Below are 22,622 nucleotides of genomic sequence, written 5' to 3'. Positions count from 1 at the left end.
CCCCGACATGATAAACTACCTGTGTAACGAAACGTAAAAAAGCACAAAACAAATAAACCTTCCTAAATTAAAATGCTATTTCAAACTTAAGTGAGAAAACGAATTAAAATGCTATTTCAAACTTAAGTGTGTCAATAAAGTAAACATAGAACGGAAAAAGTTCGAAAAGTCAACTAAAAAAAGATGAACCCGAAATTGAGCCACGTCTACAAGAGCAGCTGAGAAGATACAGACATTTTCACTTTCAAACAAAGATGGCTTACTAGCTTTAAATAGCATTTTAATTTGCTTCATTGGCACAACGGAAGTGTAGAAATAGCATTTTAATTCGTTGTCACATATAAGTTGAAAATAGCATTTTAATTCGTGTCGCACTTAAGTTAGAAATAGCAATTTAATTCGTTGTCACAATTAAGTTGAAAATAGCATTTTAATTCGTTGTAACATTGAAGATTTAAATAGCATTTTCGGTCATTTTCACGATTAAGTTTGAAATAGCATTTTAATTTGCTGTCACATTTAAGGCTGAAATAGCGTTTTCGTTCGTTGTCACCCTTGAGTTTGAAATAGCATTTTAATTCGTTGTCACCCTTGAGTTTGAAATAGCATTTTAATTCGTTGTCACACTTAAGTTGGAAATAGCATCTTAATTCGTTGTCACACTTAAGCTGAAACTAGCATTTTAACTCGTTGTTACATTTAAGATTTAAATAGCATTGTCATCGAAGCACAATGACCACATCCTATACTATATTATAAGTTAGCAGATCACAAGGTGAACGTTGAAATTTGGGTTATTCTTATTAAAAACTGCATTCTTTATTCTTTTTTTTCATCTATTTTCTATTAGTTGTTTTTTCTTCATATTTTTAGATTCAAAGTTTAATCAGTGTCATCGTGCGAAAGTGCGATTGTTGTTTTTGTTATGGTAAAGTGAGTTGGATATCTTGCATAGAACTCATAGAAATCGTGCCTGAAAGTTATCTGGTCTGTATAAAGTTATCTTGGTCAGTCACAGCTACTCGTTAAACCCACAATATTGCAGGGGTTTTTAATCTCCGACGCTTAGAACAGCAAGATTCATTGGTTACATGTGAAGTCCTGGAAGGTTTGGCCAGAACACAAAAAGGAATGGTACAGCATCAATGTTGTCATTCTTACTTCATTGGTTTGCAGTACTGAAACTGACATGTCTTTGCTTGTTACACACAGAGATAAAGACGACCAGAGGATGACAGATCCTGATGACGGTTTTTAGATTTTAACAGAGACCTGTTATCATAGGTGTAACTATATACTACTTGGATCCAAACCTGAGAATGTGGCTTAGTAAAATATGCACAAATAAAAAGAATTGAATACATACTAGCTAGGAATTGAGTAAACATGAGAACAAATTTTGTCACTGGATAGCAATGATTGTCTCTTTGCTTTTAATCATGGAATGAAAGATAGAATCTATGCTTTTCCTATTGGCATGAAAGATAGTATCTCTGCTTGTTCTCGTGGAATGAAATATAGTATTTCTGCTTTTCATCGTGGAATGAAATATAGAATCTACGCTATTTATAGTGAAATAAAAAATAGTATCTATGCTTTTATTCAATTAATGAAAGATAGCATATATGCTTTTCCCATTGGAATGAAAGATATCCTCTATGCTATTTATAGTGAAATAAAAAAAAATATCTATGCTTTTATTCAATTAATGAAAGATAGCATATATGCTTTTCCCATTGGAATGAAAGATATTATCTATGCTATTTATAGTGAAATAAGAATAGTATCTATGCTTTTATTCAGTTAATGAAAGATAGCATATATGCTTTTCCCATTGGAATGAAAGATATTATCTACGCTATTTATAGTGAAATAAAAAATAGTATCTATGCTTTTATTCAATTAATGAAAGATAGCATATATGCTTTTCCTATTGGAATGAAAGATATTATCTATGCTATTTATAGCGAAATAAAAAATAGTATCTATGCTTTTATTCAGTTAATGAAAGATAGCATATATGCTTTTCCTATTGGAATGAAAGATATTATCTATGCTATTTATAGCGAAATAAAAAATAGTATCTATGCTTTTATTCGTGAAATGAGAGATAGTATATATGCTTTTCCTATTATTATAGTATATCTGCTTTTTCTTGTGAAATGAAAGATAGTGTCTATGCTTTTCATCACGGTATGAAAGATAGTATCTATGGTTTTCTTCGTGGAACGAAAGACAGTATTCATGGTTTTCTTAGTAGAATGAATGCTAATATCTATGCTTTTCCCCTTGGAATAAAAAATAGTATCTATGCTTTTCTATGTGAGCAGATAGTATCTATGTTTTTCTTTGTGAAAGGAACAATGCTATCTATGATTATCTATATGAAATGAAAGATAGTAGTATGTATGCTTTTCTTGGTGGAATAAAATACAGTATATGTTTTTTTTTTCATAGAATGAACGATAGTATGTATGCATCGAAAAATGAAAGATAGCATCTATTATTTTCTTCATAGAATGAAAGACAGTATATATGCTTTTCTATGTAGAATAAAAGATAGTGTGTATGGTTTACTTCCTAGTGGAATGAAAGATAATATCTAAGCTTTTCCTTGTGCAATGAAAGATAGTATCTATGGTTTTCTTTACGGAATAAAAGGCTAGCATTTATTGAGTGGGCTTAGGCTCATATTTATATAAAATAATATTGTGTGAGTAAACGGTGTAACATAAAAAAGTAATGTAAATTCCTTTTGTGTTTTTCGAGTCTTTATTTATAAACGAACCTCACAGACTTTCAGAAATTACTCTCAGCAAGCATAGCAAATAGAACGATCCCATAAAAGTGGAAAGTGTTTTCTTACAATCTAAAATATTTTTTTTTTTTAATTTTTTTTTTTTACACAGTGATCACCACTTATCAAGGCCCGGAAGCCACTCAGGGATAAGGGTTATTGCAAGTACATCACGTTAGTGAGGAGATTTTATGAAGTGTTTAATTAGGGGGGCGGTTCATTAGGAATTTGTTAACATTAGACTTGAAGACATCCAAGTTGTAGTCCGGAGGGAAGCAGGCAGACGGAACAGAGTTCCACAGGCGTGCAGTTCTAAGAAAGAAGCTTTGCTCATGAAATCCGCGTTTTGATTTAGGCACAGATATAGAGTGGGGGAAATTTTTCACAGTGGATTCAGCTAGACGGGTGTTTTTCGTGAAAGTTTGGTGAGGGGGGGACCAGGGATTGGAGTTCAGACGAGCACCTGCCATGAAAATAACGATAAAACAAGGATAGGCTCGCAACGTCTCTTCTGTGGGAGAGGGGTTGCAGGGTAGAGAAAAGGGCATCCCCTACTAAACCACGAAGTCTATTTTGTACTCTGTCAAGGCATGATAGGCTGTTTTTGGCAGCTCCTGCCCAGATATGGCAACAGTATTCCATCCTTGGCCGTACTTGGCTTTTATATAGATAGAGAATTGCATCAGTAGTGAGATATCTTCTGGAGCGGTAGAAGGATCCCACAATCTTTCCTGCGACCTTGGCGACAGACTTGATGTATGTGTTCCATTTCAGATCAGGAGTAAAGGTCAAACCCAGAAGCTTGTCAAAACACGGGGCCTCACCCAGACAAGAGCCATCCATCACAATTGATGCCAGCTGGGGATCAGAGCGTTGATGATGTAAGGATAGGAGTTTGGTTTTAGATGCATTAAAGGTAACTAGCCACATCTTCCCCCACTGAACCAAGTGCTCGAGATCAGAGGAGAGAGAATCCGAGAGAACTTCGTCATTTACAGCCTTTGATGTGTTGCCGTAGATGGTCGTGTCATCAGCATAGATGTCAACGAATGATTTAAGTATGTGTTTAGGGAGGTCATTGATGTAGATCAGGAAGAGAGTTGGGCCCAGGATTGACCCCTGAGGGACTCCAGCATTTATATTGCAGGCCTCTAAAATATTGGTGTGAAATCACTATAGATACCCAAAGAAATTTTCAGATAAAAATTTAGTAACAAGTTCACAGTCTGAATAGGTTCTTAAAAAGTTGAACCTAGATAGATCGACCTGAAGATCAACCAAATAATTGAAAAAGTCTTTATTCGCCTGCTCGCCCACGAGGACAGAGTTAGATATGAGGACTGTTTTTTAAGACGAGGAAAAATCCAATTAAAAAAAAAACACGACTGCCCTAAGTTGGGACAAAAAATTTTATCACTGACCGAAGATGGAAAAGATGGAATGTAGGATCAGAACATAGAAAAAAAAGTTTAAGGATCGATTGTAACAAATCAGTTCTTTTAGGTAACAATACATAATTTTCTATTTAAAACTTTAGTTAATACTTCTCATATATAGAATCAATAAGGAAATAAGAGAGAGATGCTGTATAGAGTCGCCTAATAATTTATACTGAATATTGATTTTTTTTCTTCGTTTCTTTTATTAGTTGTTGTTATTTTTTAAAATATTTTGTAATTTTTAGAAACAAAATGAAAGTAGACAGATTCCCGGGCAATGCCTGGTAGGGTGAGTTAGTACAGAATATTGCATGGATTTTCAATTGTTTTAGTTTTGTTATTTAGTTTCGTTATACCGTGATTTTGTATCCATGAGAATTATTCTTAATTTGCGTAAATTAAATTATAACCGTTTTTTCTGTGTGTTAAAATTCCACTGTTATTTAAAAAAAAAAAATAGCGATATGTTTTGTTAAAAATCTTTATTCACAGGTTTTCTCTTCAAAATATTGTGTTCATGGACGTGGATCATTATACGAACTTTCGGCTGATAGGCTCTTCAGCCTTCTTCAGATGTTTGTCTTGTTGATATTCATTTATTTTCTAAATGACCAGCATTTCAGCCCGGCGTTGCCCGGGTGTTTGGAGGTGTATGTTGAGCAAAAAAAAAAAAAAAGCGGTCAATTTTTTAAAATTTGACTCCCACTATGACGCCTTAACATTTATTGTTTTAGGCTCAAATCAATTTATTAAGTTAGAGCCATGTCTAAACAACCTATATCTAAAATTTTAAGTGTTTAGACCCAAAATTGGCGGAGGAGTTTGGTAGAGTTCTCAAAGATCAATTCGTTGAACTTTGACCCCTTAACAGCCAAATTTGTGGCCGAAAACGGATTACAAAGAGTTTCTCAAATCCCAGTACCTTTTATATCAAATTTCGAGTCTGTAGACTTAAAATTAACAGAGTTATTGCGTTGGAAAATGTACACACACAGAGACACGTTCACTTTTATAGATATATAGATATAACTAAAGAGGACGAACCATCAAATTGTTTTGTACTATTGAGTTACCGCTATTCAAGACCCAAAAGCCACTCAAGGATAATGGTTAATGGGTTGGTCAAGTGGACGATGAGACAAACACATAGATGATGGATTATAGATGATGGATTGTAGATAAGCAAAATTTGGTTATTTAAGAGGATTGCTTATTGTGTATTTTTTTAAATTAGACTCGAAAACGACCATCAGATATTCATATGTGATGTAATAATCCATACACAGACTGACAAAACAATTTTAAGCATATCAAGAAACAGTGGAATCTAGAAGCTTCTACGATATTTTTTATCAACCAACCGATTTGCAAACAAAAGAAATCAGTTTGACCCAAAATTGTTTTAGGCATAACAAATACAAAGAAAATAAAATTCCAATGATTATAAATTAACGTAAAAAATAATATTTATTTTCATGAATAAAAGAGTTGGGAAATTATATCTTTGCATGTGTGTGACTAGTGTTTACAACGTAATTTTAATTAATCCAATTATGCAAATTATTATAAAACCTGCTAGGCGTTTTATCGAATGTAACAGTTGGCTTATTCGCCATTACTAATGTGTTGCTACCTTGTAGTTGCTATCAATGGTCGTGATTAGATTCAAAAACGTCCATCACGTATGTGCTGTTATTTTTTTTATTTTTCTAACACACACACACACACACACACACACACACACACACACACCCATTAAAATTTATAAATTCATTTGCGCGGGAATTACAGCATTCACCCACGCCAAACCTCTTGGGTCAAAAAACAGGACACTTGAGAAATGGCCAACGTCGCTGAAAGCACTTTTTTTTTTTTTTGTAAAAAATATGAAATTTTGACCAATCAGGGCTCGATTTTAAAAACTTATTTTTGCAAGCCTCTTGGAGCCGCTAAAGAAATATAAAAGGTATGGAGAACTTCTCTTATCAGAGAAAGGGATACTTGACACCAACAGCAACGCTCGCCAAGTGAAATTCAGTAGCTGAAATGACAGCTTTTCTAACAAGTCAAAGAACATTGCTTGACTCTCTCTTTCTCTCACTTCGTCACAACACATAGTGGGACTTTTTCTCTAACGCACTCAAGTCTTCACCTCCTTCCCTCCTCCTTTCATAACGACTGCCGCCTTGGCATGCACTAAAAAGTAATTTTTTTCTTTTAACTAAAATAAACAAAAGTTTATTTTACATTATTTGATAATGTATTTCTTTTTATTCATTTATTTCAGGGGATTTATGCAAGTCCCCAACATGTATCTTATCAAGTTAGCATGACGAGGTTTTTGTTTCATTATTGCCTTTGCTGTTGTTTGGTATTGTTGTCGTTGTTATAGAAAAGGAAAGAGTAAACGAAAGTTATTGCTTTTGTTGTTGATAGTACTTCTTTTTCCATATGTTGTTGATATTACTTCTTTTTCCAAATGTTGTTAATAGTACTTCTTTTTCCAAATGTTGTTGATAGTACTTCTTTTTCCAAATGTTGTTGATATTACTTCTTTTTCCAAATGTTGTTGATATTACTTCTTTTTCCAAATGTTGTTAATAGTACTTCTTTTTCCAAATGTTGTTGATATTACTTCCTTTTCCAAATATTGTTAATAGTACTTCTTTTTCCAAATGTTGTTGATAGTGCTTCTTTTTCCAAATGTTGTTAATAGTACTTCATTTTCCAAATGTTGTTAATAGTACTTCATTTTCCAAATGTTGTTAATAGTACTTCTTTTTCCAAATGTTGTTGATAGTACTTCTTTTTCCAAATGTTGTTGATAGTACTTCTTTTTCCAAATGTTGTTGATAGTGCTTCTTTTTCCAAATGTTGTTAATAGTACTTCATTTTCCAAATGTTGTTAATAGTACTTCATTTTCCAAATGTTGTTAATAGTACTTCTTTTTCCAAATGTTGTTGATAGTACTTCTTTTTCCAAATGTTGTTGATAGTGCTTCTTTTTCCAAATGTTGTTAATAGTACTTCATTTTCCAAATGTTGTTAATAGTACTTCACTTTCCAAATGTTGTTAATAGTACTTCTTTTTCCAAATGTTGTTGATAGTACTTCTTTTTCCAAATGTTGTTGATAGTACTTCTTTTTCCAAATGTTGTTGATAGTGCTTCTTTTTCCAAATGTTGTTAATAGTACTTCATTTTCCAAATGTTGTTAATAGTACTTCATTTTCCAAATGTTGTTAATAGTACTTCTTTTTCCAAATGTTGTTGATAGTACTTCTTTTTCCAAATGTTGTTGATAGTACTTCTTTTTCCAAATGTTGTTAATAGTACTTCATTTTCCAAATGTTGTTAATAGTACTTCATTTTCCAAATGTTGTTAATAGTACTTCTTTTTCCAAATGTTGTTGATAGTACTTCTTTTTCCAAATGTTGTTAATAGTACTTCTTTTTCCAAATGTTGTTGATAGTGCTTCTTTTTCCAAATGTTGTTAATAGTACTTCATTTTCCAAATGTTGTTAATAGTACTTCTTTTTCCAAATGTTGTTGATAGTGCTTTTTATTCCAAATGTTGTTGATAGTACTTCTTTTTCCAAATGTTGTTGATAGTACTTCTTTTTCCAAATGTTGTTAATAGTACTTTTTTTCCAAATGTTGTTGATAGTACTTCTTTTTCCAAATGTTGTTGATAGTGCTTCTTATTCCAAATGGAGAAAAAGTTGGGTCTTTTAGTTGGTACTAAAATACCAGACAAAAGTGTCGTAGCTTCGTGAAGCAGTATAAACATAGATCAAATTGATTTTTTTTCTTTCAAAACCAGAGTAAACAACTTCATGGAAGGTTCTAGAGTCGACCGTTTATTAGTGTTAATGCATATAGTTGGTCAATCTGTGTGCCGGTGGTTAAGTCGTGTAGTGTACTTCAAGTAATAAATTGTTTTTTTTTTATTCTTAGGACAGAAAAAATTTAACTGCATGTATTTGATCTACTTCATTGGTTCATTCTTTTCCTTTAATCGGCTGATCTGTGCATTAGAATCAAAGAGAAAATAAGACTTAATAACACTCAAGGAAGAACACAAAAGAAGGACGAAATTCTCTGCTGTTGTTTTCTTCTTCTTTTTATGTGCTTTCATAAACCTTATTAATAAATAAACCATCAACAAATTAAATCAGGTTTTAAAAATCGCTTCCACAGTTTATTCTTTCTTCTTTACATATGGATTATAGCATATTCAAATAAATAATCCAAGGAGGAGTAGCAGCTATCCAAACCTACTATTCTGTATTTCTGCTTGTTTCATTGAAAGAGAAAGAAAGCTCATTCGCACCGTAAGACTGGTGGCGTCCTGTCTGTGTGACGTCAATGCTGAGACATGTAGCCTTAATACTAATCGAAAAATTCCAGTCTGCCATATTTTTTTCATATTACATGAAAATTTACTATAATGATTCTATTTTTTTACACTTCTGCTTTTTATCTTGATGCACTGATATACCTACCAGGTTCTCAAAATTTGTTAAAAATAAAATCTAGTTGGTTCTCTCTAAAACTCTGGTATTCAATATTTAATATATAAAGTAAAATCAGTCTTTTTGTACTTTGTGCATAGTACAGACAACTAAAATTAAATATTGCGTTTCAACATAAGCATATGGTCTATATTTGACTATGTTTACCAAAAAGTATTTTAAATCAATTTAATTGAAAAGATACTAAATCAAGCCGATATTTTATTTTTAATTAATGATATAAATGATATTAATTATTTAATTAAAGATATTAAGGATGTAAAGGTTAATATTTTTCTTACAAAATCATATACTTTGCTCACCATTATTCAAACAGCAGGAATAATTTTCATTTGGATCCGATCTTTGTTAATCGGAGATTTTAAAATATTTAGTTTTTCTTTTTTGGTATTTGCATTTCTTTCATAATTATTGTAATTCAATTTATTATTTTATTCTATTGCAGGTATTATTGAAATTTTTATTTTTTTCTCTGAAAAAATTATGTTGTTCTGTTGCTTTGGGAGAACATATTGTCCGTATATAAAGCAAAACATTTTCTTTTTATTCTTAGAAACCAGTAAGAAGTTGCAGTTTGCCGATTCTCCACTCCGGAAGTGGGAGATTTCGGCATGGATTTTTGCAACTCATGATTCATACAATTGATCCACTGGGAGAAGGTAAGCAGTCATTGTTTTTTCTGTACTAACTCAGATTTGTAAAATGAAAGATACAGTTGTTATATCCCAAAAATAGGAATTGTGAATTGGTATCCAACCTCTAGAAAACTGCCACTTATAACTAATTGTTATTGAAAATCATTATCTGTTATGCTACGTGTCCATCCACTATCGTCAATCAAATAAATGATTCAGTTGAGAATTCCGTTTAGGGTTCAATATAAAGATTCTCAAAAAATGCACCAGAAGAAAGTCGAAGGTTATATCGGTTGAAAATTTGTGAAAAAAAAAACACTACTAAGATATGAATAATTGCTGATTTTTGAGAGGAGAATTTATAATTTTTATTATTTGGAGTATTGTCCTCACTTTCAATGTTTTATTCGTATGTTTTTTTGGGGTGGGTGGGGAGGGGGCTCTGTTTAAAAATTTGTTCAGATAATGTTAATGTTTATATGTTTTATTCCAAATTTGGACAAATATCTATTACAAAAGTGAATATTCCTTAAGCTATTTATGTCCTTGTTCCTAAATTTCAGCTAAAGTTCAAGATAAGGCGCTAAAGCTCCATGCCGTTGCGACGTTGAATGTGGTATTGGATAACGAAACTACTGTAGGGGAGCCTTCTATCAAGGAGGAAACCCTCAAAGAAATAAACGAAATTAAGGACCCGTCCATCCATGCAATCTCAAATGGCAAGATAGCTCTAGATGAACGAGCTGCGACGACTGAGTCGCCCTCCCAGTGCACAGAGACAGGAAGTCAAGAGACCCAACTCACGAACACAGGCTCGATGGAGACACGGTCAAATGTGGACATACCAATTCCTGCCAACAGTCCTGTTGGCGCATCTACCAGTACTACAACTGGTATCACAACCCCTGACACTCAACTACCCTCGCCCATACCCAAAGATCCTCATTCACCAGTAGTCCCAGAGGAGAAACCTATTCAGGTAAGAAAATATCTATCTACTTATATATAAAAGACACTTTGTGTGTTTATATGTGTGTGTGTGTGTGTGTGTGTGTGTGTGTGTGTGTGTGTGTGTGTGTGTGTGTGTGTCTATCTGTGCGTGTGTGAGAGAGAGAAAAAGAAAGAGAGAGAGAGGGAGTTTCCTATGGATTTCAAAACGGCTGGACCGATTTTATGAAATTTCACTCAAATGTACTTTATGTGCCTGGGAGTGTTCTTAAATAGGTTTTGTATCAAAATACACCCAATAAGTATCGCAAATCAATAATAAATAAAATCCGATCAAAATAGAAACAGTTCGATTTTGACCAAAACTAACACTTTTGTACAACCTAACATTTGAGAAGTTTTATCACCACACAAGCAGAAGGGTTCGGCGTATAAAATCAACAGTTGGTTCTTTGATAAGAGAGGCACATTTGAAATGTTTCCGTTTAGAGCACAATCGAACATAATGCTTGACATTTGCATCTTAAACTTTAATTAAAGCTGTTATATAAAAATATTTTCATAAAACCAACAGTAAGTTCTCTACAATGGAATGCAAATTACAATGTATTGTGGACTAAGTCACTGTGGCGAGGCATGTGAGCTTACTCGCGGCATGCCAGAGTAAATAATATTAAGAAAAATGTCTTCTGTAAAATTAATTGATATTGTAAACTAACTATTTTTAAAATAAAAGCAATATTTTTCTTTATTTATGCAACAAGATAAATATTTTAAAACAATAAAGAGTCACCTTAAATAATAATTATTTGTTTTTCCTTGAATAAATATACAAGCAAGTTAAACAAGTAGATTTGTATTAAAAGTACAGTAAAATTGATTAAGTAACTAAACAATTATGACAATTTAAATATTTTTAAAACAAGAAATATTTCTTAACGTAAAAGTAATCAGAATTCCCTTAAATGAATAAACAAACAATTCTAACAATTAGATGCATATGGACATTACATGACAATTAATTAAAAATTATTAAGAATAATGATTATAGTATTTCCTAATTTCAAGCGTAGCACTACCGGAAGCGGTGACAATTGAAATCAGTTCCTTCGTTGTTATTGTTTTTCAGTATTTATATTGTGAAGCACTTTATTGAAACAAAATATAAGAAAAGGGCATTATAGAAAAATATACAATAAAAATTAACAAAATTATACAGGTAAAAACAACACAAGTAGTTTTTATATGCATTTTTAATAATAAAATTTAAAAAAAATGCTCATCATTTTCAAAATTCTCCTCTCCGCCACGAAATTTCTTAAATCACCATTGTGCTGTGCCTTAAGTAGTGCTTCCTGGCAAAACGCTTTGTTAATATCGCGAGTTGTTTCAGCAGCCTAGCTTGAACTGAAATAAAAAAAAAATCAACAATGGTTTAGTCGTAAAGATTCCGTTTGCAATGATTCATCTGAAAACGGTTGGACGTTTTATCGGTTGATAGCGACTTACATAAGTCCTCCGAAACACATAAATAAAAAGAAATACACTATCAAATAATGTAAAATAAACTTTTTTTTTATTTTCATAAAAAGAAAAGAAATTACTTTTTTAGTGTACACAAAGACTACAGTCTGTATGAAAGATGGAAGGTGGAAGAAGGTGAAGACTTGAGACCATGAGGGAAAGAGCCCGACTATGTGTTGTGGAGAAGTGAAAGAAAGAGAGAGTCAAACAATGTTCTTTGAAGTGCAAGAAAAGCTGTCATTTCAGCTACTGAATTCGCTCAGTGAGCGTTCGACTTGTGACTTGTATTTCTGCTGGTGTCTGATGTCCTTCTCTGACTAGAGAAGTTTACTTGCCTTTTATATTTCTTTAGAGGCTCCCAGAGGCTTGCAAAAAATAAGTTTCTTTTTAAATCGAGCGCTGATTGGTCAAAAATTCATATTTTTGACAAAAAAAGCGTGCTTTCAACTACATCTGCCATTTCTCAAGCGTCCTGCTTTTTGACCCAAGAGGTTTGGTGTGGGTGAATGTTGCAATTCTCGCGCAAATGAATTTATACATTTTAATATGTGTGTGTGTGTGTGTGTGTGTAGCTTAGAAAAATAAAATAAGAAACAGCACACAGTTTAAACGTCATAAAAATATAAACCAAGATAAGAATTGTAGTTCGAATAACTCTAATGATACAACATTCTCAAGTTCGACTAGAAGTTAACCAAGTTTGACATGATGCATTTGGCATCAGCCAAAACGTTGCGAAAATAACAACTGAGATGAGAATAATAATCCAGATGATACAAAAATTCACAAGTTCACTTAGAAGTTCAACAATTTGACAAAATGCATTTGAAAAAGATTGGGTGGAGGGTTATATCGGCCGAAACACTGTAAAATGTAACAATTATAAGGACAATAGTCATTCAAAGAATGTAAATAATACGGGATATATATTTAATATTTCATAGACAGACATGGGGCCTTACTCAGCACAGTACCAGATTCATTTACATACGTTGCACTGCCCTAATATTGTCCCTGCATATAAATGTATCTCTAAGAAAACCCAAACCGAGGAGTGACAGTTGACGTCGTATTTGAAAGCAACGCTTATTACTATAGGTTAGAACACATACTTTTATGCTTTTGTTTTGTTTTTGCAACGCTTGTGTAATCATCGTAACAATGATGATACCATTGCTTACGATTTTCCCTTCAGGTTTTTGTACCTTTATTTTGCATTTTTTGAGGAAGTATTTTTTCTCTAATTATTTATTTAAATACACCTGAAAGTCTGCATTTCTATATCCCCCCCACTCGCTCTTCCTCCATACATCACTCCTCCAAATTATTCTGAGGTGTTACGCGAACCGCTGCTAACCTTGTCTAATTCTAGTCAACAAGGCAAGCTGCTGTTAGTGGAATACCTTTGAAAATGTACATCATTTCTTACCCCCCCACCGCTTTGCATTGGTTGTGTTGTGGTTAATAGCAATTTAAGGGGTAGAAAAAAAGGGCCAGTTTACTGCTTTTTTCAGCTTTTAAAATATATTCACTTTATCATAAATGATGCATTTTCATTTGGTTTGTATCTGTATTTTCAATTTTTTTACGGAAAATTGAAGTAAAATAAAAAAAAATGTATTAATGTTTCTGGCTTTTTGTTTCAAGTGGTATTATAATTAGTGCTGGGACAATTAATTGAAAATTGGAATCGAAAATCAGAAAAATCAGAACTTTTGAGGTATCAGAATCAGAAAAATTTCTGCCGAATTTCCGATGCCAAAAATCAATCCTTTTAATTGATTTTTTTTTTTTTTTTATAAACAAAATTTTGTTTGCTAGTACGAAGAATAAAGTGATAAATTTTGTTGATTTAAAACTACTAAAATCTAAAGATCATCTCCTCTCCAGTGTATTTTTGTTTAAAAAAGCAACAAGAACAATTCTATAAATATATATATATATATATATATTTATATATTTAAGAAGAATTGGCAATTGTATCGGAGTCGGGAAAATATTGGAATCGTCCCATCCCTAATTATATGTGTTTATATATGTGTTTTTTCTTATGAATTATTTTGGTAAAATTGTTGGTATCTCTGGTGACAAAAAAAATCAAAACAAAGAACTCTTCAAGCTTCTTTTTTTTTTACTTTTTCAGAATGAATAGCTCCCCTTTGTTAATTTTCCCTCAAGTACCTGACTAATAAAACAACATTCAGATACAATTTCTTTTTATTGATAAACATTGTCTTCTTTTGTCTTTCATTCTGCTACTTCTATAAAAATTTGGTGCTCTTTTTGTAAAATGATTTTATTTGGCCTCAAATCACATCTTAATTGGAGGGAAATCTCTCTCGACTTTTTTCAAGTCTGTAAACAACCGGTAGTTACTATAGCCATATCTGCAGAATAAGTGATGTAATTTGAATTGCAATTAATGCAGTTTTGTTATCATTGAAATTACTGTACTTTCTTGATGAAAGCGTATTTTTTACTTTAGATGCAGCAATAATTCTATATAATTTCGTTGTTGACAATTCTTTTTTTTTCAAGGCCACTGGTGAACAAAATAATTTGTGCATCCCAAACTACAGAAGTCGTACAAATTAATTTTCCTAAGAAGACCTGCATGCTAGACAGGCAAATGTCTTGGATACACACGCACACACACACACACACACACACACACACACACACACACACACACACACATATATATATATATATATATATATATATATATATATATATATATATATATATATATATATCAATATCAATTTTCTCTCTTACTTTCCCTCTCTGCTCTACTTTAACTAAGTCTGTCCACCTATTCCACAAATCATAAAACTCCATCATGAAAAGTCTCCAGAAAGAATACATGATTTAACCCAGAACAGCAACTTCCAACATAGACTCCCACTACCGTGTCTCCTTCTTCAACATCAGGGGTCTACATTTCATCTTTCCAGAGGTTTAAATCTAATTACAGGAGACCAAACCAGACCTATTCTTTCAAAGCGAAACTGGCATTGGACTGACTCTTTCCATTATTCGTAATTAAAGTATATTCTAATTTAACATCCAAATCTAACCCTCAAAATCGCCACAGGCTTTGAATATGTGCCTACATTAGATATGGCTTTCCATGTGGTAGGGACATCTCCAGAGAAGACCCTAAACTACCCTATATGTGCTTCTGGGTTGCACTTGGTCACACAACTGTGTTTATGATTACTATCTATCGTCCCCATAGGAGCAGAGTTACTATCTTTAAGAGTATATCTGAGAAAATTGACTACATCCTGCCTGCGCATCCTTCGGCTAACATTCACATCTGTGGCGACTTCAATGTGGAATGGTTAACCCACTCAAACAAGACAGATGATGAGGGCAGGTTCTGCCACGATTTCTCCATTTTTTATGACCTAACTCAGATTGTTTGCAAACCCACCTGTGTGCCTGACATTGATGGTCAGTATGCAAGTCTCCTAGATCTTTTTCTCACAACTTGCTCTGAGCTATGTTCATCTTCCATTCTGTCTCCACTGGCATCTTCTGACCACTCGGTTGGCTTAACATAAAAACAAAATGTAATAAGTCCTCCAGCATACCTTCCCATCGTACAGTATAGCTTTCTTGCATTTATATCAGATCTACCACTACATTCCATGTTTAAAAATAATGTGTCCTCTATAGTATCAGACCTGACGGAATGGCTAATCTCGTCAGCATCGGACAAAGCCAGACTCTTTTCCAAGAACTTTGCAGCTAATTCTACCCTATGCGATCAGGCCCCCGTGTTTCCTCCTGTGTCTGAAAACACACTATGCAACATATAAATATCTATGCATGATGTTGTCAAGCTAATAAAAAACCAAGATTCCAGTAAAGCAACTGGCCCTAACGACTTTCCTATTATAGTTCTCAAAAAGCTTCAACCAAAACTAGCCCCCATACTAACAAAGCTATTTAAGCGTTGTCTTAAGGCGAAATGCTTCCCAACATCTTGGAAAACCTCATTAGTTTGTTCTTTATTTAAAAATTCAGGTGATATAGACAAATCAATCTCCTGTGCACCATGAGTAAATTGCTGGAATCCATGTTAAATAGAGTAGTCAACCATCTCGGCAAAAATAACCCCCTCAGTGACATACAATATGGTTTCTGTTCTACTAGATCTGCAACAGCTGTGCTAACAGTTATATCTCATAGGATTAGCAAATCTCTCAATGGAGGCCTACTTTCTAGGACAATTGCTCTTGACATGTAAAAGGCCTTTTGTATTGTATAGCATAAAAATCTACTCCACAAAATCTCCAGCTACATCGTAGCTAGAAATGTCTTTTCAGTTATTAAATTCATTTCTCTATGATAGATTCATAAGAGTAGTGGTTGATGTGCAAAAATCAGAAGCTCACAATATTAATGTTGGAGTCCTTTGGAGGTCCATCCTGGGCCCAACTCTCTTCATGATCTACATCATTGATCTTCCAAATCACATCCTACGATCATTCGTAGATATTTATGCTGACAACACTACCATCTATGGCAACACTTCAAAGGCTGTAAATGACCAAGTTCTCTCTGATTCCCTCTCCCCTGATCTTGATCACATAGTGCAATGAGGAAAGAGGTGGCTGGTTAATCTTAATGCATCTAAAACCAAGCTTCATCAATGCTCTTATCTCTATCTGACATCAATTGAAATGAATGGCTCTCATCTTGGGGAGACCGCATGTTTTGACAAGCTTCTGCATCTGACCTTTTTTTCCCAATCTTAGATGGAACACTTACATCAAATCGGTTGCCTAGGCATCTGGAAAAATGGTAGGATCGTTCTACCATTCCAGTAGATATCTCATTGATGATGCAAGTCTCTACCTGTATCAGAATCAAGTACATCCAAGGATGGAATACTGTTGCGACATCTGGGCAAAGGTTGCTAGAAGCACTTATCCCGCCTTGACAGAGTTCAAAATAGACTTTGTAGCCCTTTTCTCTTCCCTGCAATCTCTTAGCCACAGAAGAGACATTGCAAGCCTGTTTCTGCTTTTTCATTATTTCTATGGCAAGTGCCCGTCTGAACTCTAATCTATGGTCCCCTCTTGCCTGACTTCCATGTAAAAAACTCGTCTAGCTGAAATCACTATTAATAATTCCCTCACTCTTTATCTGTGCCTAAACCTAAACATAGATTCCATGAACAAAGTTTTCTTAGGACTGCACATCTGTGGAACTCTCTTTCTTTTCCCTGCATTCCAGCTGACTACAATATGATCATCATCATGTCTAACGTAAACAAATTCTTGATTAATCCAATTTACCAAATTTCCACTACTAACGATTACTCCAGTATTTTCCCATTGACTACCCCTTATCATCGAGTAGCCTCCGGGCCTTGATAAGTGGTGACTCTTTTGTAATAAAAAATAATCTAATAATTGTTGTGGGGTACAAATCACCCCTATTTGAGAACTGTGGAATCAACCAGTCTTATGAATACCACTGGTTTCAGAGACTAAAGGGGGACATTCATACCACGTTTAACCGCATGCTACGAACACCTTCCTCTCATACTATTTTAGTGGCTCCTGTATTCTTTATGATAAATACATATTATATTTTATACATTTTACACTACTTGTGGTTTCTTTCATTTGTAACCCCTAGCACGGGGCTACAACAATAATTATAGCTTATATCAGGTAATGGTTCTTAATTGTAAGTTTTTAAAAGCAGTATAATTACTGTAGACATATTAACACTTATTATCGAATGGCATCTGGGCCTCGATAAGTGGCGACTCTTTTGTTATATATATATATATATATATATATATATATATATATATATATATATATTTATGTGTGTATGTATGTGTGAGGACATTTATTAACCTATATACTCACCGAATTTTTTTATCTACAGACTTGAAATTTGGTATATAGGTTATTCAGACATGTGGAAAACGTTTTAGTCGTTTTTCTTTTGAAAAAGCCTCCTAATTAGAGAGGCAGTGGTTTGTGGAGTCAACAATTCAACCTCATGGCTGATTGTGCAAGAAAAGACTTGTCCTGCCTTGATAGGGTTCAAAATAGACTTTGTGGCCTGGTGGGAGATGTCCTTTTCTCTTCGCTGCAACCTCTATCTCACAGAAGAGATGTTGCGAGTTTATCTCTGCTTTATCGTTATTTTCATGGAAAGTGTTCGAGTGAGCTTCAATCTATGGTCCCCCCTCGCCAAACTTTCACAAGAAACACTAGACTAGCTGAAAACATTATCAATAATTTTCCCCACTCTTTATCTGCACCTAAACCTAAACATAGATTCCATGATCAAAGCTTCTTTCTTAGAACTGCACGCCTGTGGAATTGTCTTCCGTTTTCCTGCTTTCCAGCTGTCTATAATATAGTTGTCTTCAAGTCCAACGTGAACAAGTTTCTGATGAGCCGTTCCACTTAATTAACAAATTTACCGAACTTCCATTACTATCGATTACTATATTGTCCTTTTGACTACTCTACACTCTTTAACCCTTATCCTTGAGTGGCCTATCGGCCTTGATAAGTGGTGACGCCTATGTAAAAAAAAAAAAAAAAAAAAAGCATCACGGTGGTCCGATAGTGGAAGAATTGTTCATTACCTATTGTTGACCACACTATTATAAAGTTTCCAGAAATTATGAGTTTCTAATTTCCGCGACGATGTGTTTTCTTGCCGTCTCAGTCTACCTACTCTTAACTGCGGCTGTTACATTTGAACAGTTCTTAATGCTAGAAAAATTTTGTTATTTACATTATTACATACTTATAAGTACTTCTCTTTTTGCTCTTTACTGAGTTCAACCCGGCTTTGCTCGGGCCCTATGTACTGTTCATAACTTTATGTGCATATGTATATATATATCAAAAAGTTTGACTCATATCCAGGTTACCTATATCTAAAATTTCAAGTATTTAGACCCAAAATTGACAGAGGAGTTTGAAAGAGTCTGTAAAGATCAACTCTTTCAACTTTGACGTTTTGGCAGCCAAATTGTCGGCCCAAAACTGATTAAAAAGCTTGCTGCATGTCTGAATACCCTTTATAAAAATTTCAAATGTTTAGACCCAAAATTGGCTAAATAGTTTGCTAGAGACCGCAAATGTCAAATCTTTTGAACTTCGACCAATTGAAAGCCAAATTTTAAGCAAAAAAAAAAAAACGATTAAAAAGCTTGCCCTATGTCTGAATACACTTTATGTGAAATTTCAAATTTTTAGACCAAAAATTGGCTGAGTAATTTGGTAGAGACCGCAGAAGTCAATTTTTTTAAAAACTTTGATCCCAATTTTTACCCCTCACATTTACTGTTTTTAGCCCAAATCAAATTATAAAGTTTGATCCATGTCCAAGTAACCTACATCTAAAATTTCAAGTGTTTACACCCAAAATTAGCGGAGGAGTTTGGTAGAATTTTCAAAGATTTGACCCCTTGACAGCCAAATTTCTGGCCAAAAACCGATGAAAAAGTTTGAATATCCTCAAATCTCAATATCCCTTATGTCAAATCTCGAGTCCGTAGACTGAAAATTAACAGAGTAGTTTGGTAGGGAAATGTACACACACACAGACAATTTTATTTTTATAGATATATAGATTTATCTTTCTCTTCACCATCTAACACATTCATGAACAGTCGAAATGTGCACGGTCACAAGCAAGCAAGATAACAGCAGAATTATAGTTTAGTAATAGATATATGAAAATGACTTTTTACTATGATTGCAAGATAAACGTCAAAGAGATAGTAAAAATCAAACATCAAAGAGATAGTAAAAATCAAACATCAAAGAGATAGTATCATTAATGAGACACGAGTCTAAAAGATAATAATTTACTTAATTTGATAAAGACATCAACAGTATGATTGTTTTCATAATGTTACGTTATAACTTTTTGGAGTATGAATAACATATTTATACCAACAGTATCAATAAAATGCTATCTGTGCAAATGCGTTTATCTGTTTTTTTTTTTGTTGTTGTTTTTTTTTTAGTTATTGAATGGCTTTGCAGCAAATTAAATTAATTCAAATATCGGATATTATAAATGAAATCAAGTGATTATTTGTATTATTTGTCTTTTTCGGACTACTGTCCTTATCTTGAGTGCTATTTGCACAAAGTTTCGATCGATCTAACTCCCAAACTTTCTTCCGGTGTAACTTGTCAAACTTGGGAATTTTTCTATCTAACTCGAGAATCTGTATGGAATTTCGAATGGAAGCCCTTTATTTAATCCATTAAGATTTCTGAGTTTGATAGAAAGATTCTAGAGTTTGACAGACAGATTGCCAACTTTGACATGATCCACCCAAAACATTGCAAAAACACCTATGAAGATGAGAACAGTGGTCCAAAGTATCTATATAATACGATTAATCAATATTAATCTAAAGAATTTAGAAACATGAAATCAAAATGTGTTTGAGATAACAAGCAGTTGTTTATAATGATCAGTAAGTAATACGCCAGGAGAAAAATATATTGAATCAGTTCAAATGCCTAACACATTAGGAGACATCCTGAATTACAATAGGCGCTAGTGAGGTGTAATCTTTTCTCTTCTTTACAACTTTTCTTACAAAAAATACATTGCTACTCCCTCTCTCTCTCTCTCTCTCTCTCTCTCTCTCTCCCTCTCTCTGCTCTATCGTTAATTTCATGGAAGGTGCTAGAATGAGCTCTATGTAACACATTCAGAGCAAGAACTCGTTTTCTACAACATTAAGAAAAAAGACTTTTCTTTCGCCTTCCATGTGTCTAGCACCAAGCAGAATTTTAACAGACGGAGCTTCTTTACAAGAACTTCATGTCTATAGAATACATTACTGCAGGACTACTTCCACTTCTGATTACAACTTTATTGTCATCAAATCCAGTCTCAACAAATTCTTGTCAAAACCGCCCACTAAGTAATAATAAGTTCCAAACATTGATCAATATTAGTGCTTTAGTTTTCTACACCGTTCAATTGACTATAACTTTTGTCTCAGTAACGTTTAATCTTGAGTTACTAATGATCTTGATAAGTGTCGACTCCATAGTAAAAAAAGGTCCGTCTTGTTTATGAAAATAAGGAATGAAATATCATAAGGAGATAAGGGCATGATATGAACATCATTGGCATTGATACACTCTGCCCGGCTTTGACATTAGCATTTTTTGCCCTCTTAAAATGAAGATATCCGGCTTGTTTTAGAAATAGAAAAGAACTTTGTAAACGTGAAAATACATCTATTATAGAAATAGTTTCTTTATCTTTATTACATGCAATAGTAAAGTAGGTCGACAGAAGTCAAGAGCAACCTGAAAGATGTATTTTAACTGGCTAATAGACTGAGATATAAGGGATAGCGCCACTCCTTTCCCTAAATTTTGTCGCTTACCCTTAATCCTCATCTAATAATGCTGAGTACAAAAAGGAGGCATCAAGTACTATTGTTTAAAACCTTGGTATGACTCTGACTTGATCGAGCACTATACTCAAGAACTATTGTATCAGTTTTTGAATAACTTGGTTTATATACTAAAAGTGTTACATAATTTATTTCATTTTCACAGATAGAAATAACTGCTTAGTTTCTTTCTTTATTGGGATATATTTAAGTATAAGGATACCTATGCCATCAAAAATGTGTAAGTAGTTTCATATATTTATTTATTTTGACTAGTAAAATTAGACTTCCTCCAGTCACATATTTTGCCAGTATATATGTATTAAGTTTGCTAATGAACAGCCAATTGTGGCATTTACATATTGATGAATGTTACCTCCTACCAAATGAGAATTATTTTAAATGGGTCAAGAGTAGATACTAATTAAAGAGTACTATCTTTACTATATATTTCATTAAATCTGTTGCTAAGGTCACTAGGAAAATGCTTGGATCATTTTATTGCGCCAAAAAGTATCTAACATTTTTTCCCTAACTTTTATCTATATGATAGTCAGATCTATTCTAAGTTGGAGTACTGCTGTCATATCTGGAAGGTTCCACTCAGGGCACCCTTTCTTGCCTTGAAAGAGTGCAAAACCGACTTAAAAATCTAGACAAAAATCATATATTCTGTTCCCCTCACGAAAGAGATTTTGATACTCTCTCTCTACTCTATCGATATATTCATGGTAGATGCTTGACTGGACTCTAATCCACCATCTCAAGCAAGAATTTATGTTGAAGGTGCTTCCTTGTTGACTACAATATAGTCATCTACAAGTCCAATTTAAACAAACATTTGTTAAGCGGTGTTCTTGGATAATCAAATCCATCTTAAGAAATCTACTGCTCATTTCATATTTCCAAACTTGGCACGGTGGCATTTCATGCCCATTTGATAGTCTCTTTAATCCTTGTCCTAGGCCTTGATAAGCAGCCATTATTAAAAAAAAAAAGAAAAAAATATGCAATTGAAAACAAAAACCTATACCAGGATCAAAGACAACTTGTATCAAATAAGGTTTAAGGAGTAATCCAATGGCGTATTACTTTTCTATTAGGAAGTTCTACAATTATACAGGGTGAAGCAGAGCAACTTGCTTATTTGGAATATCAATTAAAACATGTAATTCTTTGAACTGAAACTAGTACAACATTTAAATTTTATTTTTTACCAGTTTTAAAGATGGTATCATTAAGATGACGTTCATTCCTCTCTATACATTGAGTTAATTGAACTCTGAGTTTCGGTCAACTCTTTCCAGCATATCGATG

At 33.4% G+C, this 22,622-nt stretch overlaps 1 protein-coding gene across 1 annotated transcript in view; it reads left to right on the top strand.

Annotated features, from left to right (window-relative positions):
* The window catches only part of LOC145276925 (sodium/potassium/calcium exchanger 2-like), a 501,841-nt gene that overhangs the window by 442,002 nt on the left and 37,217 nt on the right, over positions 1-22,622 (top strand). Inside the window, exons 2-3 of the mRNA XM_080128398.1 lie at positions 9,325-9,430; positions 9,970-10,385. Coding sequence (XP_079984524.1) covers positions 9,325-9,430; positions 9,970-10,385 — 522 coding nt within the window. The remainder of the gene's footprint in view (positions 1-9,324; positions 9,431-9,969; positions 10,386-22,622) is intronic.

Source organism: Euprymna scolopes, chromosome 5 (assembly GCF_053919585.1).
Source record: "Euprymna scolopes isolate OS-2025 chromosome 5, ASM5391958v1, whole genome shotgun sequence".
In the NCBI taxonomy this organism is placed as follows: Eukaryota; Metazoa; Mollusca; class Cephalopoda; order Sepiida; family Sepiolidae; genus Euprymna; species Euprymna scolopes.
The sequence above is the reverse complement of the archived record's forward strand: the minus strand, read 5'-3'. Positions and strand labels throughout refer to the sequence as shown.